General features: G+C 31.9%; 1 protein-coding gene across 1 annotated transcript in view; it reads right to left on the minus strand.

Annotated features, from left to right (window-relative positions):
- Window positions 1-10,115: 10,115 nt before the first annotated feature.
- Window positions 10,116-24,164, minus strand: part of LOC111061400 (ubiquitin-like domain-containing CTD phosphatase 1) — a 34,356-nt gene continuing 20,307 nt past the window's right edge. The window contains exons 4-5 of the mRNA XM_039436360.1: window positions 14,635-14,793; window positions 10,116-13,870 (exon numbers count right to left, since the gene is read on the minus strand). Coding sequence (XP_039292294.1) covers window positions 13,577-13,870; window positions 14,635-14,793 — 453 coding nt within the window. The 3' untranslated portion in view covers window positions 10,116-13,576. The remainder of the gene's footprint in view (window positions 13,871-14,634; window positions 14,794-24,164) is intronic.

Raw genomic sequence — 24,164 nt, forward strand, 5'->3', positions numbered from 1 at the left:
CATCACCATAATTCATTGCCCTATAACACATCATAATTATAGTTGTGTTACATTGAGGTACCTGTATCTTGATCTCTCCCTCTACCTCCTTTCTCTGCATTTACCCTTACAATACCAAATTATTATAAGTATACAAATATCAAGTGTGGAGGCACTAATTATCGATTCCTTTATTCAAACAATATATTTTTGCTGAAATTATACTTACATTATTATTGATGTAAAAATACATTTTGTTGTGCATATTGTAATGTGGTATTTTGTAATGTTAGGAAAAAATAATGAAAAATGTCACATTAAATATTATCAAGTTAACTTGAGAGAGAATTAATTTTGTAGTTCAAACTTGTCAATCTCGTACCGCCAAAACAAAATTTTAAACTTGCCGCCTTTTAATGTCAATAAATCAGGTTGAATAAATGAACTCGTTTGAATTGTAACAATAGTTTATTTAATTTTTTATAAAGTTTTGACAGTGTACAAATTAAATAACCAGATTATAACTTAAATTTAACTTTTATTTGGTTGATACATTAAATTATATAATTGAGATTTATTTGCTCTAGGTAAAGGAAGTTTATAATATATCCTGTTTGTTTCCGTACCTTTTTTCACCTGAGATTCCACGAGTTAGAACAAAAAATTTGGTTGCTCCACATTTATTGGTAAAATTCTAATTAATAGCTTATTATTTCATTTATTTGTTCAATTAAACATAAAGTAGAAAATTTGTTTATTAATGTAACTTTTGAAAGTGTCAATTTAAATTTTTTAAGGTGTTTAAAATTAAAAGTGGAATCTTAGGCTAAATTCACGTGAGTAAAAAATTAATTAATCTAATCTATTTTGAGAAAATCAGTAAAATTTGTTCATTATTTTAAAAATTAGGTCTTGTCAGAAAGAAAACATATTTCAGAGTATAGGTTTGATAGTAATAAGTTTTTTATTGTGTAACATTCTTTTATTTTGTAAACTTGAAAAGTTTTCAATAAAAGAAATCAGATGCAATGTATTTTATTTATTGCCTACGCATTGTCAACTTAATGAAAATAGTAAATTTGTTAGTTTAGGATCCAGAGTAGAATGATGAATATTTTTATTAGACAAAGAGGCAAAATCCTTCTTGGAAAATAAGAGTATCAAATGATTCTATCTCTGAAGTGGGGTTTCGGTGCCGATACAATAAAAGTAGACACACGAAACGCCCCAAATGGCATCCCTGAATGGGGAAAATCGAAACAAAATATTCACAAAGACCACAAATAATAAATGTAGAAACTTGAAAAGTTCATGGTTAGGTTCGAATTTGATAGTGACGCTAAGAGATACTTTGAATGATTTTGACTAGGTTAGATTACAAATCAGTTAAGTTCATTGAGTTGAAATGCGAGGTAAATTATGGAAAACATTGTAAATGATTATATCTGTATTCAAAATACTGCGTTCTGATGAACAACTATCTACTAAGAAGTAAGACGAAGACATCAACCAAAATGGAAAAATTGATTCATGAATCTGAAGCGTCCAAAGATACTATAATGGTAGATGAATTAGAAGATAGGGAAAGTACAATGCAAGAGTTTGATACATCCAATGATGCTATTGTATTGAATTCAAGTGATATGGAGTCGCAAGAACAACTGAACTTAACCCTAGTAGAGTCAAATGAATCCTTAGGTGAAGATTTTGTTGGTTTCCTCGATCAAAACGATAGGAATTGTAATAAACCTGAACTACAAAAAGTTGATGATTCAAATTTAAAGATTTCAAATGATCAAGTCAATAATTCAAACAATGATGCTCAACAAAACATTGAAGATTCTATTGCTCAATCTAGCGATTCACTTTATAATGTAAATTCTAAAATGGATATCTTGATGAAGTTTCTTGAAGAACAAAACAAAAGTATAAAAAATGAATTTAAAAAACAAGATGAAGCAAGAAATGAAATTAAAAATGAAATTAAAAGTGAAATTAACAGTGTAAAAAATGAAATTAATGGTTTAAACCAAAAACTTAACAGACAAAATGATAAGTTTGATGAGAAGTTTAATGAAATAAAAGCACAGTTTCAAACAATAAATCAGAAAGTTGAATGCCAGGACAAGAAAATTGAGAAGGTTAGGTCAGAACTAGACAAAAAATTACAAAACAAGAAAGTAGGTTAGATCAATACTGTATGAAAAATAACAAAGAAATCGAAGAAATGCAGGTCAAAACTAAAAAACTTGAGGTACAAGTAGGTCAGGTAACCGAAACAATGAACAAAAATACAAGTCAATTGAAAGATGAAATTAATGATATTAATGAAGAGATGGAAAATGTTAGGGCTAGTGTTCACCAACAATCAGCCATGCAAATCAATTTAGAAGATAGGATCACTAAGAATCTGAATATTTTGGAAGTTAGGCAGAACGAAGAAGCTGTCAAGGTCTGTACCTTACAGTTGAATGTAGAGAAAAACAGTGAAACAGTTGATAAATTACAGAAAAAAATCTCATCACAAGTGAACTTTGTACCGCAAGTAAATAATTGCTTTCCTTCTGACAAATACGAATTTCAAATGTCGATTGACAGGAGAAATCCTATGAACTTCATCAATAGCTTAACTGAATATTTATCTCGTAACCATATTAATGAATGGGGAAAAATAAAAAGTATTTTGGACAATAATTTGAATAAAACTTATCAACAACAAGAATGGTGGGATTTTGTAAAAACCGATATTGACAGTTTTGAAAGCTTCAAAAACAAATTCATCTCGAAGATGTGGTCGCAAGACATCCAGAAGAAAGCACGACAAGAACTTCAATTTGGAAAATACGTCATTGGTAGTAAGTTAACTTTAAGTGAATATTTTATTTCCAAATTTAATATCTGTAAAAATTTAATTCCGGCTATTGACAAAGACACAATTTTTGAAATGTTGAAAAATCATTACAATGAAAATATAATTACCGCTGCAATTGTTAGAAATGTAAAGAATGCAGAAGAATTTATTAAGGTGTTGGATGCATTCAGTTTATTAGATGAATATAGGGTGAACAAAAATCAAAACAATCAAGAAAATCAAGATAAGAATCAGTCAAATGACAATCGAAGATTTGATCAGGTAGGACGCAATAATTTTGATAATAGAAGAAATAATAACAACTTTCAAAGATCAGGTTATCAACAACGTCAGGAAGATCGTAGACAATCAAATAATGCAAACATGAATCAAATGAATCAAAACATGAATCAACCAGGTAATTTTCATCCTAGAAATCCAATGATGTTTCCGCAGCAGTTCAACTACCCGCCGCCTGGATATGGAGCATCACAAAGAAATACATCACAAAGTACAAATAGTAACAAACATCCTTTAAACTAAAGGATGAACAACGAAAAATGATTTCTCCTGTTAGTTCATTAAGTTCAGGGTTTACCAATGAAAATTCAAATGAAAATCTAAGTAAAAGTTCAAATGAAAATTCTTCAAATATAGACAATCAACCTGTATTGAAAAATTATGAACGAATTTTAAAAAAGAGAAACTTTTGCATTTTCCAAGAATTATTAGATGAACCGGACATGCCTATAAAAGAAAACTATGAACTTGTCGAAGTAAATGTTAAGATTTGTAATAAAGAATTTATGTTAATTATAGACACAGGATCTGAGGTTAGTGTAGTAAATGAAAAAATAATTAAAGAATTGAAAGTAAATAACTCTAAGAATTTAAGTATTGTTCCAGCTCAAAATATTAGTATTGTAAGTGCAACTGGTATGAAACATAAGAAAGTAAATAAGCAAGTTATTCTAGATGTAGGGTTTGAGAAGATGGAATTACCAATAGTATTCTTAATAGTTGATGATTTAAATACAGATTTAATTGTAGGTTGTGACTTTCTAAAAGAAATAAAAGGTATTGTTAATTTCGAAGAAGAAAAAGTAGTGATTAAAAAACTAGAGATACCTTTCATTAAGAAACCGATTTGTAGGTATGGACAAATTTTCAATATCAAAGTCAATGCTGATAAAAGAACTAATGAAGAAATTTGGGATGATCAAATATTAAATATACGTCATAGTTTACAGAATGAATCCAAAGATCTAGTAGAGAAATTAATTGATGTGTTTGATTCCAATAAAGATGTATTTTCTGATTCTCCAGGCTCAGCTAAAGGATACGTTTGTAAGTTAAGAATGAAAGATGATATAAAATTAATCAAGAAAAGTTATCCTATTCCTTATAAAACTTTCATGAAACAACAGGACAGATTCCAGTAGAGATGATGATGAATAAAAAATTAGGTCATTTAGTTTTCAAAAGTATTAGATTTCCTCCTGATAATAAATTTGAACTTGAACCCGAAGAACTTAGAAATAGAAGAGTATTAATTAATATAAAAAATAAAGGAGTAATCAGAAGATTTAAACAGAATATGAGAAATAAAAATCCATGTAAAATCAATGTAGGTGATCAAGTCTTGATAAAAAATTACATTCTATCTAACAAATTGAAGAAAATATCTGCGAAACTGTGTGCAAAATATAAGGGACCGTATGTTGTAGTAAAAGATTTAAGAAAGGGTTGTTATGAACTTGAAGAAATAAAAACTGGAAAAATTTTGAAAGTAAATAAGTTTATGATGAAGCGTTTTTACCATAAAGATGATTAATTTTTCTAAACTTACGTGATCAATGGCTTGAGAATCATTCTAAAATAAAAAATATGCAATTGAATACTATAACACTTTGTTAAATCAACTGTAGAAAATGAAACTTTGTTTAAAATAATAATGTAATTCAAACAAATTTATTGAGTCATGAAATCTATTGTATTGGTACTGTTGTTTAGTATTCTTGTTGGTATGTATTAGTATTAGTAATTATTGATTTATAATTGTATTTTGTTTGAGTAAGAAATCCTGACCTTGAAGTCTTAAGGGATGCTCATAATTTTGTGTAATGTAATTTGTGCTTATGAATGACCATGTAGCTTGTGTTGGTAATACAATGATTTAAATGACTTGATGAAACGTATTTTGAAAGTTTTGGAAAATTTATAAGTAATATTTAAATTTCATTGTGTTTAACTTCCTACTTTTATAGTAAATTCATAAACAAATGATTGACATTAATGATTAATAAAATAATGAATGTTCAAATTAATTGAAAATAAATTGCGGAAAACCATTGAAACGATTTAAATAAAGGAATAAATAATATAATATTGTTGTTACCTAACTGTCTGAATAATTCTGAATATGTATTTTGTTCACAATGACTTGAAAAATATTATGAAGGTATTAATGATGATTGTTATGTTTAATCTGTCAAACATGTATTCAAATATTGTTGAGGTATTCATGATGATTGATATATTTACTCTATATTCACTTGTATTCAGTAATAATAATGTGTATGTATTTGAAATAATAATATTGTTTAATTAAAATTGATTCATATGCTGTTGATCACTAATATCCTATCTAAATATTTAGTATAACTCTTCTGTCAATATTTTATCTTATGATTTACTTGAAATTTGTGGATAAATTCATGAACTTACAATATTCATGATTCATTTTGTTTGAAATATGACTGACAATTTATCAACTTAACTATATTTTTGAGTAATAGTCAATTCTAAAACGTATCTTTTAAAAAAAAAGAATATATTTTATTCTTATTAAAAATTTAAATAGTAATTTTTTATTCTTAAATGCTCATACATTCTTGACGTGAAAGTGACTACTAGTGCATCGAATAACACTGCAACGTATAATACAAATGTGAATGATATCTTCGAATCTTCAATATTCTACGACAACGAAATTACTGAAAATAAAATGGTAGTGGTATGGAACTTCGTCGCAGAACTTCAAGCTGAGATGTGGCCTAACTCCATTCCACAGCGTAAAGATGTCATTCCACATAGAGGGTGTTCCAGAAATTATAGTCACAAGAACTTCAAGATTTTGCATTGCAAGAAACCTTTACCTAAAATTTACCTTACCTTAAAAAGCTATTCATTTCTAGATATTGGCAACAGTGAATCCTTTCTAGCAACTCACTCCGTTCCTTAAGTTAATCCTTTCAAAATTTTCCACTTGCACATAATGCAACTACAACTACAAATTAAAGTGCTATCTAAACGAGTATAGACATGTAAAAGTGAGAAGTAAAAGAAATGAGTGATTAAAAAATAACGAGATGTATCTACGAGTGTGCCTGCAAATGAACTTTCATCTTCGTCTAAATCCAAAAATGTTCCAGTTGTAAAAAAAAAAAAAAAAAAATTGTTAAAATTGATCTTCAAGATTCGCATAAAACCAAGTTTAATGGATTTTTGTAACATCTTCATCTAAATCCAAGTCTAATGGATTTTTGTAAACAATGTTCCTGCTTTACAAAATGTCAAATTGATCTTCAAAACTCGTAATAACTATCGAATAAAATAGTTATTTCTACAAGAACTTCTATCAAATGAACTTTCTCATTGATGCTAAAAAAAAAAAAAAAAAAAAAAAAAAAAAAAAAAAAAATCATGACTAAAATCTACAATATCTTCAAGTTATTCACGATGTATCTACAAGTTATTACTGCATAAGATGTGTCTGAAATCTGTATGCTGTTATGTTATCTTCGAGAATAAAAAAAAAAAAAAATCACTCCTAAAAATTTTAGAAGCACTAAGAAAAATGAAACGAGATGTTTGCGATGTCTACAATTTGTGACTATAATTCTTCAATGATGACTGATGACTACAATTCCATGGTACTTCAAGAACGAGTTGGTCTACAAGAACTTCTAGAGTTCTATACTGCTACCATCTTCGCATTCATTGGAATAAAAACATTCTTCATCATCATTGATCATCACATAAAACATTTCATCGCAAAAGACATTCATCGACGTAAATATATTGAAAGTGTCTTCATATATTGAACTATTCTTCGTAAATAGACTATAATTGAGTATGAGTATTTGAGAATGTTTTTTATAACATGAATATATCCACTATACATCATTGATTTATTCTATATTTGTTTTGTATTCTAATAATCTATATTCATTTATTATTAACTTATGGAATTTTATTCTTACAGTTTGACATTTGTTTGTATCTATAAGGTATTCATTTTGATGAAAATTTTGACAATATACATTCTAGATTGTTATGCATAAAAATGTAACGGAAATAATTTTGTAATTTTCTTATATGAATTAATAATCATTTGAATATTTTTTGACATACTTAAATTTTGCTATGAGAATTTAATGCAATTGCTTTATATAAAAAAAATAATTATTTCAGTATATTCGATGTAATAATCTTGATTTAGAATTTCTATACTTTGTGTAATTACACTTATAAAAAAAAAAAAAATCAATTTTAAATTTTTTCAAAATTGAAAATAAATTTTTTTTATTGTTGAAGGCGGGCATTTGTAATGTTAGGAAAAAATAATGAAAAATGTCACATTAAATATTATCAAGTTAACTTGAGAGAGAATTAATTTTGTAGTTCAAACTTGTCAATCTCGTACCGCCAAAACAAAATTTTAAACTTGCCGCCTTTTAATGTCAATAAATCAGGTTGAATAAATGAACTCGTTTGAATTGTAACAATAGTTTATTTAATTTTTTATAAAGTTTTGACAGTGTACAAATTAAATAACCAGATTATAACTTAAATTTAACTTTTATTTGGTGCCCGCATGATAAGCAGGTCGAGGTAAGCCACACGGTGAAACTCGACCTCATCACCATAATTCATTGCCCTATAACACATCATAATTATAGTTGTGTTACATTGAGGTACCTGTATCTTGATCTCCCTCTACCTCCTTTCTCTGCATTTACACTTACAATACCAAATTATTATAAGTATACAAATATCAAGTGTGGAGGCACTAATTATCGATTCCTTTATTCAAACAATATATTTTTGCTGAAATTATACTTACATTATTATTGATGTAAAAATACATTTTGTTGTGCATATTGTAATGTGGTATTTTATGCCCCACTCTGGCTGCGACAATTATATAATGTCGCAAATCAAATTAGGTTATCAAATTATTGATATTGTCCCTCAATGCTGCTGCTGCGATAATTATTATGAAGCGTGATATTTCAATTGAATACGTAGTTGTATAAAATATACATATGTCCCACGTTATGGCGTAACGTGTGCTTACTTCACAGACGCAATATAGGCCTACTACAACTCCTATCAACTCAATTTAGAGCTCCAACCAATATCTATGGCAAGATAATATTATATTTGAACAGTGCACCATATGTCTGCAATCCTTACCATCAATACTGCCGCTCCAATCTCTGTAGATAAAGAAGTATACTAGGGTATCCAGTATTGCAAAAAACAATTTGTTCTGATCAAATGATCTGATCATTCTGTCAAAAGTTATAAGTGTTTAAAGTTTTGATCCTTGACGTATCCTTATGAAATACCCACCCCCCACTAGGAAATACTGAAATTAAATGTTTCTAACGGGTGATTCTCATAGAAAATAACCGAAATATGTATTTTTTTGTTAGGAAGGCCTTGAAAAGGTATTATAATGAAACATGATTTCCTATTTTTGGGTGTATTCCCCCTCCCCCCGCTACAAAATTCGAAAACTCCTAAGGAATCCTGTTCAGAATTAATTTTTCTTTCACGTGATGTATGGTTTTTATCTATACTAGATAAATATCCAAGTTGTATAGGGTAGAAGTGGTAGGTTTGCATAATTTTGAAAACCTCTTAAAAAATACCCCTTATTTGAAAATTCGTATCTCTGGAACCAAAAATGGTAGAATCCTGCCCGACCACTCAATTTATTGGAATTTTATTATCTTTGATTTTGTGAGAATGATTTTTCCCCAAAACGTTTTCGAGATTAAATGGAAAAATGTTTAAAGTCCGAAATTTTAGGGGTTTTGGGGGTGAAGCCGCTCTCTGGCGTGTCAGCAAATTTTAGATTCGAATCCAGCGCACCAAAATAAGAACCGTCGAGAAAAATTCTTTCGGGCTGTTTCCTGAAAAACGACTAGACTATAAATAAAAATATAAATCTCAGTACCCTTTGAAAATGGCTTCAATGTCCAAAACATGTTGTGACGAAATAATTTAAAAGGTTACTGAGATTTATATTTCTATTTTTATTGCAGCTGGTAACTTTAGATGCTAAATCATATTATCACAATATGATCTTGAATCATGATCATCTTTTCGTTCTTCAGTAGCCGCTCGGCCGAAAATTTCGAAAACATATGTCTGTAAAATGGATTAATTATAAATAATTATTATTAGCCCCCCTATTAAAATTTCTGTTCAGAAACTATCCCCAATATTCACACAACATATTCCCAAAGTTTCATGCCGTTATGTCAAGTAGTTTTCAAGTCTACAGGGAACAAACAAACATGCAAACAAACACACAAAGAGACATTCATTTTTTTATAGATTTCCATTCGGCTCAAACAAAAGCCTCTCTAAATGAAGATAGAATGACAAGGATTCAGTTCTGTTGTTTTAACATTTTTTCAAATCACTTTCAAAAAGTTCATGTAGTACCTACTATTGTGTTTGAGACACTTCTTGCGCTATCATAGTTTCACCACTATTCTGTTCCACAGTCCTATCTCTTGCAGTCGTTAACTATATCTATAATAATTATATAAAGTAAAGAGCTGGCTTATGCACGTACGGGATAGGAAAATTATGTTTGACGCATCATCACGTCTGAACTACTGGACTAATTAACTTGAATTTTACTTATAGATTCTTAATTAACCAAGGATGGTTATAGGCCTATTCTCAATTCTTCAAAAGTTCATTACGTCAAGTTTTCATTCTGTCAAGTTTTAAAATACACCTTTGCGAAGCACGGGTTCTTGCTAGTAATATTCTATGCTTCATTGCTTCTGGCTAGCCACGTGCATAATTTTGAATAGTGTCCAATTCGTGCCAAAAGTTTACTGTTCTCCTATTGGCAGAAAGTATTGCTGGTTCATTTAACTTGGATAATGTTTTTACATGCCATCTGAATTAGTAACAATGTTTTTGTATTTTTGTAATGTATTAGAATTTGTTTTTAAACAATAAATAAAATTGATCAAATTGTTATTATAATTTTATATTAATTCCTTTTTCTAAACAGTTACAAACAATGCTAGAAATAAATACATGCTTCAGCTAACAGCTGATGATCAAATCACTGCTCGTTCCAGGCTTTGACTTTGTAATGTTCTAATGTCACTTCAAACGTTTTGTAAGTACAAACATGCAGAAGATCCTAAACTATAATAACTAGTGTTTTTTTGATTACAAAATGGTGAAATAAAGCAACTGCCAATTTAATTTTGGTATTAATTTAAAACAATTATGATTTATACTCTCATTTCTAGCCTTTATCTACTTAATGTTTGCCACTTCTATCACTAATCTGCCGTTACTGGCTTGGCTGAATTTCAAAACCTCCTACTGCATATCTTCTAGATCTACTACTTGGATTTCAATTCTAAAATTTATTTATCTGGCGATGTTCATTAAAACACACTGTTACAATATTTTTCTATCAGCGCTATTATATTCTTGATCTTCATGTGTCACTACTTGTTATGTCACTTATCATGAACAAGTACTTACACAACAAATGAAAAGATCCAGTATTATTAGAAATGTACGTTTATTGCTATTTCTATCAACATATTGTAATGAGCTTCAAACAAATTCAAACTACAACACTAAAAGGCAAAATTATTTCAAGGCCTCTCGAAAAAAAATTACAATTAACTTTATATTTTATACCAACTGTATAAAATAAATTAATGTAGAGAGAAAGAATGTGAACTCTGGTTATTTTTACTTTCCTTGGCCTATTACCATTAACGGAATGACTTAAAATTTGAGACTTAAGGTTCTTTCACTATAAGGATCCGTCACGAACAATTTTGATCAAATGCAATTCAAGATTGCGGCTAAAACGGCAAAAATGATGTCAAAAATAGGGTTTTTCGCAATTTTTTCAAAAACGACTCCAACGATTTTGATCATTAACTTGAATAGTCATTGATAAGTTATATCAGCTGCCACAAGTCACATATCTAAAAATTTCAGGAGCTCCGGCCCATCTATGCAAAGTTTGATTTTAGATTTCCAATCATAAGGCTTCAGAAACAATTTAAACGAAAAATTTTTAATGGAAAAGATTGAACATGAAAGTCTCTACAATTAATGACCAATAACATTTTTAACTAAAATTAAAAATAAGCTCAAAATTCGAGAAAATATGATTATTCAAGTGCAAACCTAATGAGAGAGGCAACTGTTGATTCTATTGAATCATCCACTGGAAGAGATAGCAGAATTGATCTCGTCAGCTGATCAATTAAAAATTATATTTTTGAAACTCGACTCTTACGCCGGAGACACATGAGGCGGTTTTTGCCGAAATTTTCATAAATACAAGAAAAGTTGTGTGAGTGCGCCATAACAGGTTTTTTCATCATCATGTAATCCTAGCATAAACTTGAGACTGCTATTCTAGCTCTTCAGCCCTTTGGGTAAACCAATAAATCTGCAGCATTGGGTAAACCAATTTGGATGAAAACTGACATTTTAAATCAAGTTTTCCAAACCATGACTATTATGAAGGTGGTTTAGACTATAATGCAAAGGAAGAATTTTCTATTGTTTCTTTAAGATAATAGTTACCAAAAACCACTACCTATCATTAAGTTAGCCTATATCACTTGAAAAGTCTTATTTTACTATTTATCTAACTATGAACAATTAAGGCTGTGCAATGGCTAAAAATAAACTTTCTACTGGTGATATTTTTCAAAGTTTTTCGATTTGTATATCATCAAGCTATCAAAATGAAAAAGTTTTCACAAGAAAACATTTTTTTCCCCGATCATTACTTTTTGAGATATGAGCGCCTAGTTTTAATTTTAGGGACAGAACATTTCAAATTCGGTGAGAGATGAATCCATGAGATTTAGAGGATAGATTCTTTATGGTATTGTTGATCTAGTAAAACAAAAATTCTCTTAAAATATAAATTTTGAGAAAGCTATTCAATTTACCAAAAATAACTTTCAGTTGAGTTATTTTTGGTCATTTTTTGTAATTTGAATAACTTTCACAAAAATTGATATTTTAAGAAAATTTTTGTTTTACTAGATCAACAATACCATGAAGAATTTATCCTTCAAATCTCATGGATTTATCTCTTACCGAATTTGAAATGTTCTGTGCCGAAAATTTAAACTTTAGCCGCTCATATCTCAAAAAATTAATGATCGGAAAAAAGATGTTTTCCTGAGAAAACTTTTTCATTTTGATAGCTTGATGATAAATCGAAAAACTTTGAAAAATATCACCAGTAGAAAGTTTATTTTTAGCCTTTGCACAGCCTTAATTTTGTTCAACTATTCGGTGTTCACTTTCTTGATTTAGAAATAATACTTATACATAGATACTCTTTTAAATTGTTTTATTGCTTTGCAAATTTTAAAAATAATTTTCCTCACAGTGGGTGATTTATGGGAAACTGACGTTTTTCAAATGAGTTAGTTAATTTGATATTGTACTGCTATTTTTGAAACCATCCGGTTCCCGTTAGTCACCCTTCCATTCTCACTAAATAATATCAAACATAGGAATTCAGATTTATACTAATTGAAACTATAGTTTCAGCTATTGAAAATGGAAATTATAACATTAATGTAAAATTCAAGTAACATATTTCAAACTTTAATTATTCTTTTGAGTTTATCCAATAAATATTCTATTCCCTGATCTCTTTTTAATTATCAGTTAAAAAGAATAATTGATCACACTATCAATTTCAACTTAGTTATTATAACAATGATGATAAATTCTTTGTATACCTGCCAAAAATATCTTTCTAAATCTTCATGAAATAAACGATATCAATATAAAAAAATGAAATAACATTATTCAATAAATATAGAGTTACAGATTTTTAATTACAATATTCATTTTGCATAAAAGATGCATCAGCAACAATTTTTTTAAGACTAATATATTATGTCATCGATTTAGATCGATCATTCTCAGTAATAATGTAATGAAATCTCACCATCAAGCACCTTATTTCATGATGATAATGATACTATTGAGAAAAGATAAAATAAGAAGATATCTCATGGTATAGGGCGTTCATTTTTTTCAATTTTCAATGTTAACTCAAGCTGATAGTCCTAGTAGTTGTTATTCGTGAATAACTATGTGACACTGGTAGTCTCTCATATTAACTCGCCCACATCACTTTTAATGTTGTAAATGCAAATAAAAGGCATTTATCTACCTATCTATACTGTGCCGTTCTTACACTCTCACCCCAACAAAACAGTAATGACAGACAGTAATCGGCTTGAGTTGACAAAAATCGGCTTTAAATTTGGAACATAGACAACCTATACCATGGGATATCTTCTTATGCTATCTTTTATCTATGATGATACTTATTTCAAGAGTATAATAAAGAACAGTTTCTCTGAAGCAAACAATGAGTTTCAATTTCAAGTAGGATGTAACGCGAACAATTCACTGGTTGTCAGAGTGGTCGGTGCGCCGCCGCTGCAGTTTGTGCAGCCAGTGCTCCCAGCGGCGGTGGTTGAGCGCGGAGAAGTCGTCGAGCGCAGCGATCTCCCTGAGGTACTTGGCCAGCTTGAGCAGTTCGCGATCGGTGGCGCGGTTCGTGTGCGCCTGCCGGAATGGCGCGATGCGCAGTCCGTTGCTCGGGTTCATCAGGAAGTTGCGTCGGATGTCGTCGAACATTATCGTGTTCTTCGGCGTGTACTGCGGAAACTTGCCCCAGATCACGCCCAATGGTTTCACCTGTCCACATGACCACTTAGTTGTTAACATTTTTACAATCAGTTACATTAACCACAAATTTATCCTTCTAAATGCAAAATTCTAGTTCATTGATTTCGGACATATAGTTGAAAAAACACAGTTTTATTTTTGTCACATCCACATTAAGATTCGTACACAGGACTACTAATAAATGTGGATGTGACAAAAATAAAACGGTATGGAGTAATTCTTATTCGACAAATTTTACTCGGAGATATTACTGGACTTGAATTCTTAGCAGTGGAAATATATACTATCTTTTAGAAATTGTAGGCTACTATTTGTAAAATTTGGGAGTAGAACAATTTAGGGCTAGGTCTGTTGCTCTCGCCCATTATGATTATGATTTCTGTTTTTATTGATGGATAAATTATGAAAAATCAATTGTCCATACTTTGAGAAGTGGCATGTAACATTTTTTTAATAATAATAGGGAGAAAATTAATATTACAAACGAACTCACAACAGGAAGATGTGATAGCACTACGAGTTAGAGGTAAAAAAAGAGTTAATACACTATTTGGAAATGTTTTTAGGTAGTTTTTTCTTGATTAAAAATATTATTCATAGCATAGCAGAATGTTTTAGGAACTCTTCATAAAATTACATGAGAGAAAAAGTTTTATAAAATTTGAAGAATGATCACTTCTCTACCGAGCTTAGTAGAAAATGCCGATTCAAATCAGTACTGAATTTACTTATTATACTCATTTACTTAAGTATCTTCAATTTATTTTGTTTACCTCAGCCAGTCCATATTTAGGTGTATGAACGGATATCATAGCAAGATGATCCATGTAGAAGAGAATCTTGTAATCGGGATGAGTGGACACACCCAACAATTTCATTTTCTCTTCAATCCACTTCATACTTGTCGCCGACCAAATCACTATGTCATAATACTGTCAACAAACATCACAAATTACTTAATACAGTATTACATAAAATGGAATATTACAAAATGTTTGGTGTTATCCAAATGTCACTTGATATGGAAGGAATAATAATTTACATGATTCGATGTTCATATATGTTACAATTTGATAGAAAGAATATAGCTACTTTCAATATTTTGAATACACCTGGAACTGCGAATATTGACAACAAAATAGTAATTACAATGCAGAGTTCCTGCTACTAAACAATGAGAATAATTCATGTGAACAAGTAACTATCTAATTTTACGGGTAGATATAGATGGTTACAATGAAGAGTACCTGCTTCTCAAGAATAAAAATAGTTCATGTGAACAATGTAATTTGATGTATGAGCCACAAATGGCGACCACGTGCTCTCCTGAAATTGAAAAATGGTAGATTTCTGTTATTTGCTGTAACACGTGCTCTGAACATATTGTATTGTAAGAATATGGACGTTCGAGAGCTAGAATAATAAAAAGAACCGTTTCTCAAAACTATTGAGGATACATTTCAATACCTAGCCAGCCGACAGTGGTATTCTTTTCAAAATAGTTTGAAACAAAATACATTCTTTCCTAGAATCTTGCTAACAATATTCTTAACTTTATTCACAGACACGCTTACAATAGAAACCACATGGCCCAATGTGTTTTCTGTTAACCCTTGTATATAGCTATAGCATAAGTTGATGTCAGGTATATGTAGATGGCGTATAGCAATATAGATATATAGTTAGGAGAGTAGTAGAATAAAGATATTATGTATTTTACAATGTTACCACGTGGTTAGCATATGCTACAATGTTACCACGTGGTTAGCATATGAATATTATTGAAGCAATTATTTGAATAAACATGATATGAGTAGATGTCTATATAAATTAGGACATGAAGTAGATTAGGCTATGTATAAATTATTCAAAAAATATATGTTGTACAATGAATTATAATTTAATAATTATTATAAGCTAAGTAAGTTAGTTGAATCCGGATTCTTGGGCCAAGGGTTAATTTGTAAATAGAATTAGGTATGGTTGATTGAAACATGTTGACAGTTCTAGTCGAGATACCAAGCCGGCCGGTTGTTTTTCGTTCCGCTCTTATCTCTATGATAAAGTGAATCGGGAGTTTGGACCGCCATCTGAGCTAACAAGTTTCTATGAAGAAAAGAGTATTTGTCGAATTAGATATTCCATACTTCATTAACTATTTGCTTTCCTAATTCAATTCCGACGTGATCTTTCGTTGCCGTATTATCATTCTTATTATTATGAGTGCATGTGGAAAATGTGGACAGTCAGTGAGCCGTGCGCCTACTACTCCAAAACTTCTCTGTGGAATCTGCAAGTCATATTATCACCCAGCATGTATGAAAGTAAAGGAAACGGATCTATCTTTCTTGAAGGATAAGCCGTGAAATTGCCAACCTTGCTTTGCTAATCAGCGATCATCGAGAATGTCGGACGACTCTACACCAGTCAAAAACAACAAACCTTCGAGCAACGACACTCTAACCCCAAATGAACTGATTGAGAGGTTAATGAACGACTTCAGGAGGGACTGGGATAGTAAACAGGAAAAGCTCGACAACTGTTTAACGGAAATGAAGAGTATGATGAGCTCCGGAGAACAAAAACAGGTAGAGTTGAGGAATATTGTCTCAAAACAAAATGAAATCATCGACCGTCAACAACGCATCATCGACTCACTCAAGGCAGAACTTAAGCTCGCTCAGTGCCGTCTCCAGACAGCTGAGGAAAGAATAGACGAATTGGAGCAGTATTCGCGACGAAATACTATCGAAATCCACGGAATACCTGAAATGCAGAACGAGGATATAACGGTAGCAGTAGCGGAGGTGGGGAAAGCGATTGGCTTCGATATATCTTCGGACATGATAGACGCGTGTCACCGTCTGAAGCCATTCAGGGATCGAACTGGAAATAAACCGACACCCTCCTCTATTGTGGTGAAATTCGTGAGGCGTCGTGACGCTGATAGCATGATGGAGCAGAGAAAGAAACATGGTATGATAAGGAGACACATGATTCGAGGATTGGAGGGACAGGACCCTGTTTTTATCAACCGTAGTCTTATCGCGGAGAGAAGAAAGCTGCTTGGACTGGCCCGCCAACTGAAGAGGGACGGCAAGATAAAGGATGCTTGGGTGGATCATATGTGCCGGATTCGAATTCGCAAGGAGGTTGATGGAAGGACTTCCGTCATCAGGAATACTGAGGACTTAAAGTTTCCATCACTCTAGGAGTTTGGCTGATTATCGTTTTTATAGTGTTCTGTCTGTCTTGAGGAGTTGTGTAAGTTTATACATTGATTTATTTTATCTACTTCACGAGTTAATCATTTAATGCTTTATTCTTTCTTGTAAAATTATGACAGTAATAATTATTATTAACAGATGGAATTAAATAGAGAATGCATTTATTCAAATGCTAATTAATATATAATTATTATTAAACGAAAATCCCAGATAAATGCTGCAAATCACCCCGAAGACTTCTGCTACTGCAGACATTGACAACAAGGTTGACAGCTAGATGGAAATTCGATGAGAACTACTATCCAAAAATTAGTTGCCAGCCCGGAAATCGAACCCGGTACCTCCCAATTGCCAGTCAGGAATGCTTACCCTTACACCAAACTGACAATCTCTGGATAGCAGCGCTCATTTTATGGGAGGGGAGTCATCGCGGACGAGCAACATGGATTTCTGTCAGGCCGTTCTACGGTGACTAATCTAATGGAGTTCAGCAATGAGGTATCCAGAGTTCTTGACGGTGGGGGGCGGGTTGATGTTGTTTATACGGATCTCTCAAAGGCATTCGATTCAATCAATCACAGAATATTAGTTAAAAAACTAAAGTCGATTGGATTCTGTACAAGCCTGGCAAATCTTGTTGAGAGCTATTTGCATTCAAGAGTGCAGTATGTTAGAGTACATCATTTCAAGTCTAGAACTTTCAACTGTACATCTGGGGTGCCTCAGGGTTCCAACCTTGGACCACTTCTCTTCCTTCTATTCATTAACGATCTCCCTGCTGTCTTTGATGGCTCATCCTGTCTGATGTATTCAGATGATGTGAAGTTTTACAAAGCGATTTTGAGCCCTGATGACTGCCTTAGCCTTCAAATGGGTGTTGATAAACTAAGTGTATGGTGTATGAATAATGGCCTTAGAATAAATATAGCTAAATGCAAAACTTTATCATTTTCCCGGCAGGTAGCTTCACACAGATGCATCTATAGTATTGATGGTGTACCGTTGGAGGAGGTAGAATCTTTTAAGGACCTGGGTGTGATTTACAGCTCTGATTTTACATTCAATAAACATATAGACCTTTTGTGTAGTAGAGCCAATCAGCAGATGGGGTTTATCCTGAGAACATGTTCACCTTTCAATGATGTCTCACCCTTAATATTTCTGTATAAATCTCTTGTCAGAAGTATTCTTGAGTATGCGTCTGAAATTTGGAACCCTTATTGTAATGATCAAGTACTACTTTTGGAGCGTTTACAAAATAAATTTTTAAGGTACATGTACTTCAGGAAATTCCATTTCAATTGTCCGTTTGACTTTCCCTCTGACACTCTGAGAAATATTTTCCAATTGAAATCATTAAAAACAAGACGAGATGTTAAGTCTTTAATTTTCCTTCATAGTTTATTAAATAGTAAAATAGATTCCCCATATTTGCTTTCATATGTCAATATTTATATATCTACCATATCACGTCGCTCCACTTTCTCTTTTTTTGTGCCCCGTTCCAGAACTGTGAGTCACTATAATTCTCCGGTCAACAGAATTCAAAGACTTTTCAACTGTTAATCTGGGCATCTGGACATCTTCTGGTTCTCTCGTGAAAAATTTTATAGAATATTAAACAGTCTATTGTGAGATGTCCTTGCTCGGTCGTGTTGTCGATTATTTGTTGCTGTATATAGGTATGTATCTATTGCACTGTGTACTTCTCACTCATTTTGTTGTTTCATTGGCAGGTATCAGTCCTCTTACATTCATTTGTTAGTTTTATCCATTCTTTGTAACATTTTTTACTTTAATTTTAGAATCTTTTCATTTCTATATTCAGTTTTATGATAATTTTCTTGTATACATATATTTTTTTCCTTCTCTTGTATTTCTATATATTTTTTTCTTTTAACATTATTGCAATAATTACAATATTATTGTAAGTTACATTGCTCATTGTTAATCTTGTATTGTTGTATTTGTGAAGGAGACACATTAGGGGTAACCTGTTGTCTCCATAAATAAATAAATAAATATTGCCATAAAAAATAAATAAAACAATTAGTATAGTTATACAATGAGTATAAAAACCCTGCTTAATTAATAAGCTTAATTATGAAAAAAAATCTTATTAACTTGATTTATTCAATTCAATTGTAATAATGTACTGTATGACATTGTATTTTTTTCTTCATTTCATGTATTTATTATTGAAATATTTTCCATATTAGATTTATAAGATTGATTACTGTATTAATCAAATTCGATGAGTATGTATTCAATTGTCAGTATCCAAACTTCAGAGTTTAAATATTGTTAAAATGTATGATATCATTTGTTTTAATAATGAAGGGGAGCCATAGTTTAAAATGTATATAAATATTAAACATTATAGTAAATCTAAATTGATATTTGAATTCAGTTTGTAAGTTGGATATAAGGCTGAAGAATTTGAGTGTAGGCGGAGCTAGAGGGCGAAGGGTGATGAGGGGTGGAAAATCGTGGTGCTAGTATATAAGTACGCAGACCATGTCTTGCGAGGTTAGTCTCTCTTAGTCTCTTGAATTTTGGACAGTGTTCAGTGTAGGAGTGATTCTTTGGTTTCAGACTTCAATTATCCTATAGGGAATTGACTGAACCAGGTAAAGTTTGTATTTAGAATTTTCAATTCTCTAAATCTCAAATCCACACCACCCCACCCTAAAAAGCCCAAATAGGTTTATTGAATTCTATAGCACCATAGTAAAGAGAAAACTTTATTATTACTTCTTTTTAAATACATATCTGTAGATCCAGTTTTAATAACATTTTTGAAGCTTACAGTCTTGATTAACTTCTTGAAACTTATAGTTGAAATTTTCTTCAAAGCACAAATAATAGTTTTTTAAAGCAAGGCTCTCCTAATCATATTCATTCTTTAAAATTTATCAATTCTCTTATTTTTGACTATAATTGTATTTTTAACTAGAGGTGTTCGATATTTTGATTTTATATTTTACTCTTCAAGTAACCTGATAAATAGGAACTCTGTTAAATTTTATTGTATGAAATTAAACTTGAACTGTAGTATTTTCTAAAACTCAATCATCTTGTATATTTATTTCTAATCATTACTATATTTTGATCAATTTTTTATAAATCCATTTCAATTTAAAGTTCATTAATAAATTCATAATTAACCTTTGTTTTGCCTTTCACTTCATACATTCCCTTACACACGACCCTGATCTATCTCTTTTCATCTTTTTCTTCTATACTATTATTAGTTCAGTGAGTGAAATATAAGTATCCACACAGCGAGTGAAGTTATAGTACAGTGTATTTTATCAATTCACAGTAATTGATTGGCGCCGGGCAAAATTCCGTATAGAGTGAGGGAGTTCGAAACCCACTCTAAACAAAAACCACAGGTGGAAAGAGTTCATGTATTAGTAACTACTACTATCTACCCATTCTAAAATATACAAAACGTTATCTGAAAAAATCAAGACTATGATTAATAGAAGAACTTTTTTCTGTGCAGTGAGAGAATGGCTCTTAAGATATTCTATTCAAGATATAGAAGCCTTCATAAAATGTAATGTAAGAATAGAGTAATTCCCCCTGTGTGTTAGGGGAGTTTTGAGTCAACCATCTGGCTCAAGAATTGTTTCAAGCCCAGAAGACGCCCACAGCCCACAGTATCCCTGCTTGTCGTAGGAGGCGACTAAAAGGGACCCCACTTTCCAAACCCCTTCCTCCCCCCTCCTTTCTTCTCCTTCTCAATATGCTTTGCAACTTTTCAATTCTGGAATGACACTTTCTCGATTGACTAAGCTTTGAGCCATTCTTTCTTTAGCCTCCCTTGACCATATACTTATTTTCATCTTTCTTTGCTTTCATGAGGTGTTGAGCTGACAACTAGATACCTTTATTTTAATTATTTTTTTGTCTAGTTACCGGACAATGTCAGGTATGAATATGATGGGTTCTAATATGATAAATTATTCTGGAGTTTCAAGCCCACATTCGGATATCCGGTATGGGGCCTTACTAGAGCTTGATCGTGATTACTATCAACAAGGAAGTGAGAAGAGAGGAAAATACCCAAAATTTGCAACATGGGTGTGAGCACCATGTTAAGAGCTGAAAAATTTTAGCAGCAAATGAAGTATGAAATACGATCTCAATTTAGTCGCTGTGCAAGAGGTAAGATGGATGGGGCAGGGAAGGAGATTTCTCCTTTTTCTATAGTGGACCTACTGAGAGAACAGGGTTGTATGGTACGGGCTTCTTGCTATGTGCAAAAACAAGAAAAAGTATGTTGGGATTTGAGCCACGCAACGGATACGCTGGCTTGGACTTGTTAAGAGGATGAATTGAGAAAGGTTGTCAAAGGTCATATTGGAGGCAAGAATTGAAGGCACAAGAAGAAGAGGGAGACCAAGGAGAAGGTGGCTGGAAGATGTGGAGAGAGATCTGCGAGTATTGGGAATTAGGGGATGGAAGAGAGCTGCTGGTGATAGAGACAGATGGAAAGAAATTGTCATGGAAGCCAAGGTCCACATAGGACTGTAGTGCTAGAGGAAGAAGAAGAATAAACTACAGTAAGAGTTGTTAGTTCATTTTTATTTCAATCTATTATGATATTGTATCATTTTTTCTATCAAATCGAGTTGATTGTTGAGATCAATACCTAGTTAATAAGAGACAGCAAAACATGTGAGGAGATGAAAAATTTACTTTCGACTTTTTATGACTCATCTATAAACAAAATAAGAAATAATTGTAAAAATTAAATTAAATGAAAAAAAAAACCCTTATTGGACGGAGTTAGGACTTTTGTCCCATCTACCACTCAACTTCTAAATAAGGTGAGAAAAAATCGTTTTATTCCTTTATGAGGCATTAAAATGTGATCGGAAAAGTCACAAATCACAATACGATTCAGTACACGAATAAGTTACATGGTGTCAACACTACGATACAATAAATGGAACTTTAAGCTACGTAGTATACATTACAATTCGAATACAGTAATACATAAAACAGTCAACATGAAACAGTCAACATAAGTAGAAATTTAAAGCTCATGAACACTTTTAATAGGGTATGACGTCAGAAATAGTCATTTACTGACAATTGAAGGAAATCGAAGGTAGTGAATATAGTTAGTTCTTTAGAATAAGACTATCTAGTTTTTGTTAAAATAATACCATAATACCACAGATACAACTCATGATACCATAGGAATGTATCTGAATGAATTAGTCGAGTCAAATGGTCGTTTTTCAGGAAACAGCCCCGAAAGAATTTTTCTCTACGGTTCTGTATGTATTTTGGGGCGCTGAATTCGAATCTGAAATTCGCTGAAACGCCAGAGGACGGCTTCACCCCAAAACCCCCAAAAACTTCCAAAATTTTGGACTTTTCTCAATTTTCCCCTTTTAATCTCGAAAACCTTGAGTTTCTCAAGAAAAATCATTCATGACAAAATTAAAGAGAATAAAATTTCCAATATATTGAGTGTCACGCAGGACATTACCATTTTCGGTTCCAGAGCTACAAATTTTCAAAAAAAGGGTATTTTAAAGGAGATACAATTAATTTTGAACGGGATTCCTTAGGAATTTTCAAATTTAGTAGAGGGGTGAGGGGAATACACCCAAAAATAGAAAATCATGTCCTACAGCAAAATTACGAATTTTTCATTATAATACCTTTTTAAGCCTTCCTAACAAAAAATCATATTCCGGCTCATATTATATTACGAGGTGCATTTAACATCTATTAAATGTGTATTTAAAAAAAAACCATATTCAGGGGTGGAAATACCCCTCCAACACCCACCCCACACCTTTATTCCAGTCGAATGGTCGTTTTTCAGCAAACAGCTCCGAATTTTTCTTGACGGTTCTATTGGGGCGCTGAATTTGAATCAGAAATTCGCTGGAAAAATTCCAAAATGTTTGGGTTTTTGAGGGTTTTGTGGGTGAAGACGCCCTCTGGCGTGTCAGCGGAATTCAGCGCCCCAAATTCAGTGCATCACTTTCTAGTAGTCTTCCAAGATGGCAGAGATTCACGCCAAAATCGTCCTCTCAAGTAAAAAACTGATGAAATTATTGGAAAAGTCGGTAATCTGATGCAACCTGACTGTCGGTTAACAATTCATGCAATTGATAAATTTTAGTAATTGACAAAAATTCTGGGTGGAAAATTTCAACATTCACAAAAGTAGGCGAAATGACGCCTAAATTTATTTTCACTGAACAGAATGAGACTCGCAAAAATGTTTGTCCTGAAACGTTGAATGCCATTGAAAATGACCAGATCTTCTTGTAAAGAGTTATAACAAGTACTGAATCTTAGTTTTCCTAGTATAACCGTCAAACTAAGAGCCAATCCATGCACTGGGGGGTGTGATAGGAAAAGCGGCCAAATTCATGAAGGAGCTCACGAAAGAAGACGTCCTCTACAGTTTTGAATGATGAAACATTTCACAGATCATAGTAGGGGATACAGAAAAGGTGTATCTTAAAGAAGACATCCAATAAAGATAGGCTATATAAATTCAAACTAAAATATTTTGCAGCAATCATCCCGTCATTTTATAGCCACACTTCGTAGTTTACGTAGTTCAAATATTCTTAAAAATGTTGTACATAGAATCCACACGTAGAATGTTGAACCAGCTGTTTGAAGATAAGAAAATCAAACGGTAAACATATATCTAGAATAAATCGACATAATCTTTCAAAATTTGAATATAATACCTAATCTAAGATGAACGTTGATAATCTTCTATAGAGAAGAACACGATGGATCCAAGCAACCAAAGCGGGAAAACGAAAATAGAGCAATGATTAATCAAGCAATTTTCCTTTTAGCTGTTTTCCTTAAAAAATACACAAAAAGGATTAAATACATATTTAAATGTATTTATTTCTAAATACATACACATTAATAGTTTTACCGCATATGATGAGGTGAGAAACTCGTGTAGGTAGGGTCTCATCAGCTCGACCCCTGTTTCGGCAGATGACCGGTGGTCGAACAGAGTGTAGTCTATGTCCAACACCAACAGCTTCTTGCCTGGTCGCGGCTCGCTT

Source organism: Nilaparvata lugens, chromosome 1, assembly GCF_014356525.2.
Source record: "Nilaparvata lugens isolate BPH chromosome 1, ASM1435652v1, whole genome shotgun sequence".
NCBI lineage: Eukaryota > Metazoa > Arthropoda > Insecta > Hemiptera > Delphacidae > Nilaparvata > Nilaparvata lugens.